At 43.3% G+C, this 11638-nt stretch overlaps 1 protein-coding gene and 1 long non-coding RNA gene across 3 annotated transcripts in view; one reads left to right on the top strand and one right to left on the bottom strand.

Moving 5' to 3' along the window:
- LOC115276384 overlaps positions 1-7559 on the bottom strand; it is a 49788-nt gene extending 42229 nt beyond the window's left edge. Inside the window, exons 1-3 of one of the 2 annotated variants that reach the window (XR_003901909.1) lie at positions 7434-7559; positions 6399-6559; positions 3906-4035 (exon numbers count right to left, since the gene is read on the bottom strand). This is a non-coding gene — a long non-coding RNA (uncharacterized LOC115276384). Of the gene's footprint in view, positions 1-3905; positions 4036-6398; positions 6560-7433 lie in introns of those variants that run through there. The other variant, XR_003901908.1, reaches the window with a different exon arrangement.
- A 1435-nt stretch (positions 7560-8994) lies between these two features.
- On the top strand, positions 8995-11233 carry TMEM215 (transmembrane protein 215). Its single transcript, XM_029920453.1, has 2 exons — positions 8995-9189; positions 9457-11233. Exon 2 carries the CDS (start codon positions 9515-9517, stop codon positions 10220-10222), a length of 708 nt encoding a protein of 235 aa, XP_029776313.1. The 5' UTR covers positions 8995-9189; positions 9457-9514; the 3' UTR covers positions 10223-11233.
- Positions 11234-11638: the final 405 nt, after the last annotated feature.

The following is an 11638-nucleotide window of genomic DNA, read 5'->3' as shown; positions in this document are numbered from 1 at the left end:
ATGATGTGGTTTCATCTTAGCTTGGGCAAACCATGCAGTATTTAATACATAGTAGCAGAATATTTACTATTGAAGCTTGAAAAGATGTGAGTTCTTTGTGTGCAATCTTTCATTTATGCATGTGAGAGGGTTGTCTTTTTTTTAATGTTTTTACATTGTAGTACTTGTTTTGCTTGTTGGTGGTGTTTGCTTATTTAATACATTCTGTCAAGGACAGAAATTTAAAAAAAAAATTTGGACATGTCAGTACAGTGTGTTTAATCTGAGGACAAGAGAATAAGAAACCCAGATCAATCTTTAGTTTGGGATCAAGCCACATCAGAATTCTCTCCTCTCAGCTCTTCATGATTGCTAACAATTCGTTTTCTAATCCTTTATTCCCGTACCAAAGACCCTGTACAGAATCAAAAGAAGGACAACATGGAGAAAGATCTAAGCTGTTGAATAAGCTCAGTCCTGCAGAGAAAATGGATATTTGGCTGGAAGCACTCAGATACCTAAAAGGTTTTCATCTTTGGAACCATTAATCTAACACTTTCATTTACGCCAGCTTTATTTTTTAACATAAGATTTGTGAAAATTCTAGGCTCTCTTTGTACTTTAAACTGTGTTCTGCACAATCCAAATAACACTAATGAGCTGCCAGAGTGTTTAAAACTCTGTTAATTCAGCAATGGAAAAACAATTGAAACTACTTTACATCTCTGAAAGTCCTCAGTGAAATAAAGTTAGAGGTATAAATGCAGCTTTTAATAAAGGTCTTAGTTACCTCCCAAGAGGTAGAAGAGATGAGAGGAGGGACAGAGAAAATGTGAACACAACCAGATAAGTCAGAGGCTCTCAATAAATATTTGTTAAATAAATGAGTCAGAATTACAGCCAAGGAGTAGGGGGTGGGGCAAAATCAAGCCTCTAACCAGGGGCATCAAAGCAACCATGTTTAAGTCAAAAGGGGGATAAATAGTGTATTTATTATTTTCTGGGTTGAAAACAGGGACATAAGAAATCCCCCCCCAAAAATAAAAAATAATAAAAAATAAAAATAAAGAAATCCCAAGTGATTAACATATATTTGAAAGAAATTTCAAAGTTCAACCCCAATTCAACATGAAAATCTATTTCCTTTCTTTCAATTTTCATCTGTTCCCAATTTACTCTGTATCCTTTTCCCTTCTGCGAAGAAGTGCTAGGGTGAGGAAGGGGGTGGGATTAATTTAGGGAAAACATAAAGTTAAGAAAATCTGAATTTGTTCACTTAGTCTTTCAAGTCTTCATGAATCTTTTATTCAACAACCATTTACTGAGGGCTTGATATGTGTAAGAGACTGTTCTTTTATTTATTTTTTATATAAATTTAAAAAATTTTTAAATGTTTTTTATTTATTTTTGAGAGACAAAGAGAAACAGCATGAGCAGGGGAGGGTCAGAGAGAGAGGGAGGTACAGAATGTGAAGCAGGCTCCAGGCTCTGAGCTAGCTGTCAGCACAGAGCCCGATGTGGGGCTCGAACCCACAAACCATGAGATCATGACCTGAGCCGAAGTTGGACACTCAACCGACTGAGCCACCCAGGCGCCCCTGTTCTTTTATTTTTAAAATTACTTCTTATTATAAAATAAGATTAGAAATTTTGAAAAATTCATAAATATATAAAGAAAATAATTATTATATAATATTCCACCACCCAGAAATGGCCATTGTTCATATTTTGAGAGTATTTCCCTTTGGGTTTTTTTTCTATTCTGTTTTCTTTAGCAATCAGGAGCCTATTAAACACAGAATTTTTTCAAGTTATTTTAACAAAATTTTTATTAGTAGTTTTTTTCATTAGCCTTATGTTGAGACCATTTTCTTTTATTTTAATAATAGTTTATTGTCAAATTAGTTTCCATATAACACCCAGTGCTTCTCCCCACAAGTGCCCCCCACCATGACCATCACCCCCTCCCCCCCTCCCCTTTCAGTCCATGGTTCGTTGAGACCATTTTCATGGGTCACTAAAAAAATCTTTAAAATATAATTTTACAGATGAATAATATTCCCTCAACTGAATGTGCAATATTTCCTCCAAAGGATGCACCATACTGTACATAACCTTTCCTCTGTTATTGGACATTTCAAAGATTCCCAGTGTTTTACTACTAGTGTACATTAATAGTTTTTGCACCACTGATTATTCCCACAGGAAAGACTGCTATAATCATAATGTCTGAGCCAAACAGATCATGGGAAGCCCTATAGCACTATCCAATAGAATGTTCTGTGATGATGAAATGCTTTATATATTTGCACTGTCTGGTATGGTAGCCAATCACCACATATGACTACTGAGCACCTAAAATGTGGACAGCACAACTAAGAAACTGTATTTTTAATTTAGTTTCATTTTAATTAATTTTAAGTTTAAAATTAGCCTCCTGTGGCTAATAGCTATGGTATTGGACAATGCAGCTGGTGTAAAGTCTTAATTTGTTTGACTTTCAGAGATTGTCACAAAGTAGCCTCCATTCTGTTTCCATAGCACTGAATTCAAGAAAGCACTCACACCAGTTGTGTGGGTGAGTAGAGTCCAAGGATACTAATAAGGATTTTGTTTATGCTTCATGAACTGTACTCTGCTGTCACATCAGATAGTCTCAGCAGACATGAAGCCAGGGTATTAGCAAGTCTGGCTCTGACTCATGAAAATAAGCCTTATGTATATATGGTAAACCTAGAGAGAAACTCTTTTGCTTCTAGAGTCAGATCTGACCCTCCCTTACTCAGACATTACGATCCCCAACTGTGGGCCCCCTAGTGAAGCTGTGAGAACTTCCTTATACACCTTGAGATAAGTAAATGCCAATTAATTTACTCAGATAGTACCTAGGTCTATTCTCTCCAACAATACACACCAATTGTTGATGTTTTTCAATATAATGATTATGTAAAAGATATGAGCTTTGTTAATAAGGCTCTTGCCATATCTGGACATATTTCTTCCACTCAAGAATTGTTATCGGAGTGCCTGGGTGGCTCATTTGGTTAAGCATGGAACTCTTGGTTTCAGCTCAGGTCATGATCTCATAGTTTCGTGAATTCGAGCCCTACCTCAGGCTCTGCAATGATAGAGCAGAACTTGCTTGGGATTGTCTTTCTCACTCTCTCGCTGCCTCTCCTCAACTCGAACTTCTCTGTCTCAAATAAATAAATAAACTTTAAAAAGAAAGAATTATTACCAATACATTCCCACCATCAATATATGCAAGTGCATCTAAGCACACCACCCCTAGTATTGGAATTATTTTTTATATGTATAAAACTAATGGATAATAAATGGTCATTTAAATTTACATCTTACATCTCTACAGGCAAAATGCTAAAAGACCTCCCATCTGTTAAAAAGTTTTCCCTTAACACAGCACCTGGGTGGCTGAGTCAGTTAAGCATCTGACTCTTGATTTTGGCTCAGGGTATGATCTTGCTGTTTGTGAGTTCAAGGCCCACACGGAACTCTGGGCTGACAGCATGGAGCCTGCTTGGGATTCTGTCTCCTGTCTCTCCCTCCCTCCCTCCCTCTCTCTCTCTCTCTCTCTCTCTCTCTCTCTCTCTCTCTGCCCCTTCCCTGCTTGCTCTCTCTCTCAAAACTAAATACATAAACATTTTAAAAAATAAAATAAAAAGTTTATCTCTTGATCTCACATGAGCACTCTGGCTCTCATCTCATTTCTCTATTCTCCTTAACAACAAAACTCCTGAGTTATCTCTGCTCTCCTCCAATCCTCTTCTATTCTCTCTGGGCTCATTTCAATCAAGCTTTCAACCCCATCCTCTCCACCAAAACTGTTGTTTTAAGGTCACCAATGACCTTCAGGTTGCTAAGTCCAGGGGTTACTTTTTAGTCCTTTCCATACCTGACATAGCAACAGAGTTGATGCAGTCATTGCCCCCTCCTTGAAATGCTTTCTTCTTTTAGTTTATTGGACATCTCTTCATTTTCTCTCCTCACTGGTCAATTCTTCATAGTCTCTTGCTAGTTCCTCCTCACCTCCCCACCCTCAAAAAGTGGATATTCCTTAGTAATTAGTACTTGGACTTCTCAAACCCATTAAAGCTTCATTCCTAAATTATCTCATTAGTCCCAGGGTTTCAGACGGTAGCCATATTCCAGCAGCTCCTGAAATCATTATCTCCAGCTCAGATTTCTCTCCCCAAATCCAGACTTGTACACCAACTCTATCAACATCTGTCAACTTTGACATATCAGGTTAACATGTCCAAATTCAAGTTCTTGATTTCCTACTTCAAATCTCAAGTCTTGGACTCATCCTTGATTACTCAGTTTCCCTCACATCCCAAATCTATCAGTAAATACTGTGAGCTTAGGTTAAGACACAACCAGAATCTGATCCACTTCTTGCCACATCCACTGCTATTACCCTGGTCCAAGTGACTATCATCTCTCACCTGGTCAGTTGTAATAGTATCCCAACTGGTCTCCCTGCTCTTGACCTGCCTTAAGTCTATTTTCTACGCACAGCTAGGAGCCTGTTAAACAGCTGGGACTTCTCCATCCTTTCCCCAAACCCTCCAACCAGGCCTGTTTCTAACCTGTGTGCGTCTCCAGGCAAAAATAAAGTGAATGCTGCCTTTCTCTTCCCAGCCCTGGTTTTACTCTAAACCATGAAAGGGCTGACAGGCAGAGTCTAGACCTCCCATCTTGCATACCAGAGCTTTATCCACACTCAAAACCACAGTGCTCCCTTAGCTATCCCACAGGCCGAGGTGTGCACACCCTCACAACCCTTGGGAGAATGGACTTAGCAAAGAGCTGTGCCCAAGCCCTGGAAGCAGATATGGACTGTTTGGGCAGGGAATTCTAGGTTTCCGGGTACCTATCACACCACCGAGAAAGGGCAGGAAGGTGAGCAGGTTGGGCACATCGCTTTGGTCTGTAAGGAGGGGCATAGCTGGAGGAGCCAAGAGAGAATCCACGAAAGTGAAGGCCTGGCGCAAGGCCTCTAGTTGAACTGCCTGGATTCAATGAACGGGGAATGTCTCAAATGGAGGCTGCCTTATCAGCCTGGGTCCCAGAGCAAAGACAACATGGAGCATGGCTGCAGCTGACCCTGCACAAACATGCAGTGTGAGCACACAGCCCTGGAGGCCTGGAGGTCTTCTGTTGCCACAGCATAATCTACCCTGTCCTGCTAACACACCCATCTTGCTCTGTGAATGTGAGTTCTAGAAAGACAGACCATTTCCTGTTTGACTTGTATCCCCAGCACAGTGCCAACCACGTAATACTCAAGTAATACTGCACGGACGCAACCTTTCTGGATTTCATCTGTACAATACAGGAGGTTAGAGTAGATCTTTTATAAAGTATCTTCAAATTCTAGCATCTCATGATTTCTATAATTTCAGACATAAAAGGTTCTGCCTTTCTCAAACACCCACATGCCAAAGCCTCATTCCAACCTGATTTTCCTTTCTTTTCTGATGAAAAGCTTTCGTACACAGCTGTATATGGTTACAGAATTACAAGAACTGCTTAAGGTTTTATAATCCTAGTCCAATCAGCCTGTACAGGCAAGGAATTAAATACTAGGAATGCTGTTTCCAGCTCTGACTATTATGACCCTCAGTGATGTCTCCCCACCCCGCACACACACCCACTTTTGCTGCTGGGCTTGGGCAAGCATACCTGCTGTTCAAAGACTATCTGAAACTACCTCTAAGAAGGAACTGCTTTGAGAATCAGGCTTATAATTTAACAGTAATTGAGGTTTCCTGTGGCTTTATGCATGGCTCTTATCTAATGCTTAAGTAGAAGAACTGCATGGCTTAAAAGTCAGAATGGAATTATATGCTCAGACAAGTGAACAGAGGTCTCTGTTCAATAATGTTGCTTATTTAAAATCCAACTTCGTGGGGCACCTGGGTGGCTCAATTGGTGAAGCATCTGACTTTCAGCTCAGGTCATGGTCTCACAGTTTGGGGGTTCGAGCCAGGCATCGGGTTCTGTGCTGACAGCTCAAAGCCCAGAGCTTGCTTCGATTCTGTGTGTGTGTGTGGGTGTGTGGGTGTGTGTGCGTGCACACGCGCACCCCTCCCCTGCTTGTGCTGTCTCTCAAAAATAAATAAATGTTAAAATAAAAAATAAAAAAAGTAAAATCCAACCGGTTTCCAGTACTATTGTCAGTGCACCCCCACAACAAAGACATCGGTCCTATCCTGCAGATGTGACTGTCAGAGAAGCATGAAGCTGAAATGAACCTCAGCTAGCCCCTCATCCAAAGTCTTTGTTTCACAGGAAATTAAAACCCAGGGATGTAAAGTGATTTGCATCAGGCCACAGGTAGAAGAAGAAAAGATCAAGGGATTTAGGAGGTAAGACTATGATCTTGGGTGACTTACAGGGTGCAGGTTGTTAGGGAGACAAAGGAACAGCAAACTTCTCAGTTGGGGTCAAATGACAAAGAGCAAGTCTGAAGGAAATTCAGAGAGCTCAGCTGGGGCCATGTTGAGAGCCATACAGACAGATGTCAAGCAGACAGCTAGATATTACAAATCTGAAACTGAAGAAGAAGGACAAAGTTAATGAGATAAATTTAGGAGTTGTCATCCGATCCATTTCGTGCTGAAAACTAGTATAAAGTGGGAAAAGAAATCAGGAAAAGGGAGCAACAAAAGGAAAGCCAGCAGAAGATCAACATGTAAGGGCTCTGTTAAAAATAAACAAAATAAAGAGGAGATCACTAAGAGAGGACAGGAGAGAAACTGGGATAGAATGGTGTCAGTAAAGGCAGGACAAGAGCAGGTTTCAGGAAGGTAAATGTGTTCAATTAACTGTGGCACACACTGTAAGCTGCCTCCTTAATGAATATTAATTCTCCCCTTTTTCCTTGCTACTGAAATCCTTATTGTTTTTCAGAGCGGCAATAAACCTGGCCAAAAATTAAACTGATCTCCCAAGCTCCTTTACATCTACAGGTGGCCCATATGACATCTCTCTGGCCAATGGACATAAGCAGATGTCTGCCTATCTACTTCATGAGGCTGTCAAGAAAAAGTGATACAAATGGTCAAACAGCTGGCATCTCACTTTTACCCTTTACTTTTCCCCTTTCTTTCCCAAAATAATGATTCTATATCCACAGAGACAGCAGCTATTGAGTGAACATGAGTACAAAAGACACACACAGTAGATGATATGGAAAATTAGGAGTTTGATTCCTGATCTACTCAGCTGAACAAGTGAGAAACATGGAAGTCAGCCCTGACACCTACTACTGTCTTACTTCCTCTGACCCAAGACTGTTTCTCCCCTTAACTATGCTTCAAATTCACTTTCTTCTAACCACCCCTAATTCCACATTATTCAGTCCCTTAACAAACCTGCCCTGCTGACTGCACTGTCCTCCTAGAAGGTCTCCCTGCTTCTACACTTACCCCTGCAACCTGTCCTCTAATCGCTATCACCATGTCAAAAATGGAATTCTTTTGTGTTGATCCCTGCCAAAAATATTTCCATGGTTCTCATTGCCTCGTGGATAAAATTGAAGGTCTTTAGCCCCACCATTAGGCCCTTTATGATTTGGCTTGTGCCTTACATGGATTATGACATAATATGTAAATATATATTTCAACCACGTTGTGAATAAGGACCACTTACCAAGTGTTGTGCTAAGAGCTTTACATTTTCTTAGTCCTCAGGATGCTTCCCCACATATTTGGTAGTACTGTCCTAGTTTTGCAGATGAATCAACTGACTCTCAGAAAGGTTAAGTCACTTGCCCAAGAACACACAGCTTATTTAAGCAGGGGGAGGCCTGGATGTCAAAGCTCTTTCAAAGTTCTTTCCACAGCAGTGCCTTGACATGGAAGACTATACACCTCTCTCCTTTCTCTTCCGTACTATTCCCCATCTATCTTAAATGAACATCCTTGTTGAAGAATCACAGTCAAATCAGTCTTGCTCCTGGGGCCAGAAGAATCCATCCCCCCCACTGCAGTGGGAAGAAGACAGGCAGCTACAGCAAGGGAGGAGAGAATCCCCCAAGCTGAAGCTGCAGGACGGACTGGTCGGCCTGACCTTCCCAGTCAAGGCCCCTACTTCTCCTCCAGCCAGATGTCAGGTGCGACCCGCGAGTACAGGGATCCGGGGTCAGAGAGCCCTTCTTTGACCCAGACAGCCTGGCTGGCACCACCGCAGTGTTGGAGTAGGATCCCAGCTCCAAGACCATCCCCACCAGGGTCCGGAGCTGGAAGACCATGGGGAAAGGCTCTGGTGACTCCCCAGAAGTCTCAAGCAAGACCTGACACCCACTCCTCACCACTGCCTCAGACTGGGAGCGGGTCCTGTGGGCTCCGGCATCGCAGCCCGCGCTGCTGCTGGAGCGCTTTTGCAAGCCGCGGCCGCCCCGCGAGCGGACCAAAGGCAAACCACGGGCAGCGGGACCCTGGAGCAAGTGCAGCCCGCTGAGCCCCGAGAACCTCGAGGTTGAGAGACGGGCAGTCGGAGAACCTCCTGGGAGCTGCTATCAGTCAGGTTGGATCACCTAGATTTGTAACTCAGTAAAGGTCCAGGTCCCCGAGAGATATCTCCAGCTAACACCTCCGGTCCTCTGACAGTGAACTCGGAGTCCAGGCTGCCCCGTGGGCAAACCGACTACAGTTCCTCTCTCCGGCCCCGCGGCAGCCTCGCACCCCCAGACCCTCCCCAGGCACGCAGGCGGTTGCAGTCGCCCTGCTCCGCCCTCCTGGGCAGCGGCGGAACGAACCCCAGCTGCTCCAAGCGCCCCGACTGGACCCCGGACAACCTCTTCTGCCCTGGTGGCTCTCCCCGGGGTCTGAACCCCTCGCGCCCCCGCGCGTCCTTCTTTGTTTCTGAGCTTGCTCTGAAAGTGATGTAACGAGGCCAGACTCGCACGCTGCTTTCCCTCTTTCCCAGACTAAGTCCTTCCTCCCGCCAGCGCCGGGCGCGGGCTGTGCAGCCACTCCATTCCCAGAGCTCTGGAGACCGACGGGCACTGTTGGGAGAGACGCACTCACACGTCCCACCTCCTGGATGCAGAATCAGTGGGGAAAGCTAGGCTTTCCTTCCAGAAACAAGGGAGAAAGCCGAGGGAACAGCTGTTGTGGAGGTTTCTAAGGAGACTCAGACTGGCTTCTTTCCCTGCTCCTGGGAGACGGCAGGAAACCTCAGGTATCTCAGTGACCCCAGTGGGTGGATGTTTATACGAAAGAGATAGAAGCTGCAAGAGTAAGAGACAGACAGAGAGGACAAGAGCGAGCGAGCGAGCGCAACAGAAACAAAGGAAGAAATAGAGACCCAGAGACTGAGATTGACAGACAAGTAGAGAGAGACAAAGAGCATGAGAGATAGACAGTTGGTGGGTGGCAAATTGATGGGTTTTCTTTTTCTTTTCTTTTCTTTTTTTTTCTTAACCCACTGTGGTTTTGCCTCTGACAGAAGGGAGGACCTCTGCTTCCTAGCCAACAAGCAGCCCCCAACCTGGATGGAATGAAAGATGCGGCCTGATGACATTAACCCAAGGACTGGGCTGGTGGTGGCCCTGGTCAGTGTCTTTCTGGTCTTTGGCTTCATGTTCACCGTCTCTGGGATGAAAGGAGAGACTCTGGGAAACATACCCCTCCTGGCCATCGGGCCAGCTATCTGCCTGCCAGGCATTGCAGCCATTGCCCTGGCCAGGAAAACTGAGGGATGCACTAAGTGGCCGGAAAATGAGCTGCTGTGGGTCCGCAAGTTGCCCTGCTTCCGGAAGCCCAAGGACAAGGAGGTGGTGGAACTGCTGAGGACCCCTTCAGACCTGGAGTCAGGCAAGGGAAGCTCAGATGAGCTGGCTAAGAAGGCAGACCTCAGAGAGAAGCCTCCCCACGAGGGGCAGACCGAGGTGCCTGTGGCCCATTCCATCACCATACCCACACCCACAGAAGAAGGAGAATGCCAGAGCCTGGTCCAGAGTGGGCATCAGGAGGAGACATCCAGATACCTGGACGGCTACTGTCCCTCAGGCAGTTCCTTAGCCTACAGTGCCTTGGATGCCAAGTGCTCAGCCTGGGACAGATCTGAGTGCCCTGAGCCTGAGGACAGCATCTTCTTTGTGCCCCAGGACAGTATCATCGTTTGCTCCTACAAGCAGAACAGTCCCTATGACAGATACTGTTGTTACATCAATCAGAGTCAAGGCAGGTGGGACCACGAGACAATAGTCTAAGCTTTGCATACAAGAGTCGCTGTGTTGCTAGAAATGTGGCTACACTCAGCTTCCAGGGGAAGGAAACTGCCCTGTTCCAACAACCCTCACACTGTTAGAAACTGACTTGGTATGTGACGGATGTGCGAACCTCGGGTGCCTGAGAGCCATGTAAATAGGCATGTTGGGGACATGTTTTAGGGAAGGATGATGAGGGTAAGGACACTGGAAGAGGCAGTAGGTAGGGGAGGAAGCAATTCCAATTGTTTTTTAACAATTAAACCATGTTGGATATTTTGTAAAATAGCCCAGAAAGTGCTACCCAGCACCTGCTAAAAGCGAGAAAAATCTAGAGTGGGCTGCAGATACCAGCCATGAAATGATACATGGACTTGCTGGAGGGAAACGGAGCTGCTTTCTGTCTGAATAAATTGAAAGACAAAACAATTTAGTGCTTCATTATATGAAATGATTTTTATCTGGTGAAAGCTCTTCCCACTTATTATTTATTTGCTGAAGGAAAAAAAGTCAAGATAGAAAAGCTACATCCCTCCTTAGGTGGGGTGGTTTTTGGAGAAAGAGGAGTTAAAGACAGTTGAATTATGTAATTGAGTTTTATGATATTATCCTCTGACAAGATCAGAGATTTCAAATAAAGTAAAGTGAGTGTGACTGGCTAGGTTAAAAAAAAAGTAACTAACATTTTTAGATTGCTATGTTACTTCTCAAACTCTTCATTTAAATTGATTTACTGGGTCTTTATCTTAAGTGTTTTTTAACACTTACTACCATTCATGTATAATTTCCTCATCAGGTGCAAAATGACTTGACATAATATTTTCATGGATTAGAATAGTGTTCATCAAGTCAAAATGGGTTTTACATGTGTATACAAGTGTCTTTAACCTTTCTGGGAGATATGTGCTGGTAATTACTATTCCTATATGACTTTTAAAATCTGAAAACTATGAAGTCAATACATTAGTCTTAAACTTTACACAGAATTTGCATTAAATGCAATGGTTAAACTTCTGGAAATGTCATTATTTGTACATTTATTCAACATTCCCAAAGACTATCAATGCCAATGAAACAAGAGTTAATCTACCAGATTTAACTAAAGCTCGGTTTTTATGAAGTCCATCTAATCAGTGAACATTGCATGACAAAGGTCTGTTTTATTTCACAGTTGATTTTTTGCTACTGAGGAAAAAAATCACAATGGGATTCTAACATGTATTTTCTATTTCCCTTGCTTAACTGTAATAGACAAGAGGGCAATCAGCCAGAAAACTACTTAGTCTCTGTTGAAATTATATGAAGAAATCCTGGTATATTTCATCTTGAGAATATTTTGCATCCTTCAAAGAATGATTATTTATTTTTAATGATCAGATAGTTTTAGCCTCTTTCTCCTAAAAGGGAAACTGAGGACAA

Source organism: Suricata suricatta, chromosome 13 (assembly GCF_006229205.1).
Source record: "Suricata suricatta isolate VVHF042 chromosome 13, meerkat_22Aug2017_6uvM2_HiC, whole genome shotgun sequence".
NCBI classification, from domain to species: domain Eukaryota; kingdom Metazoa; phylum Chordata; class Mammalia; order Carnivora; family Herpestidae; genus Suricata; species Suricata suricatta.
This window is presented reverse-complemented; position numbering and strand designations above follow the sequence as displayed.

Bases quoted from the DNA above. Each gene is read 5' to 3' on its own strand.
- TMEM215 (XM_029920453.1), top strand. From the start codon at position 9,515: ATGCGGCCTGATGACATTAACCCAAGGACTGGGCTGGTGGTGGCCCTG.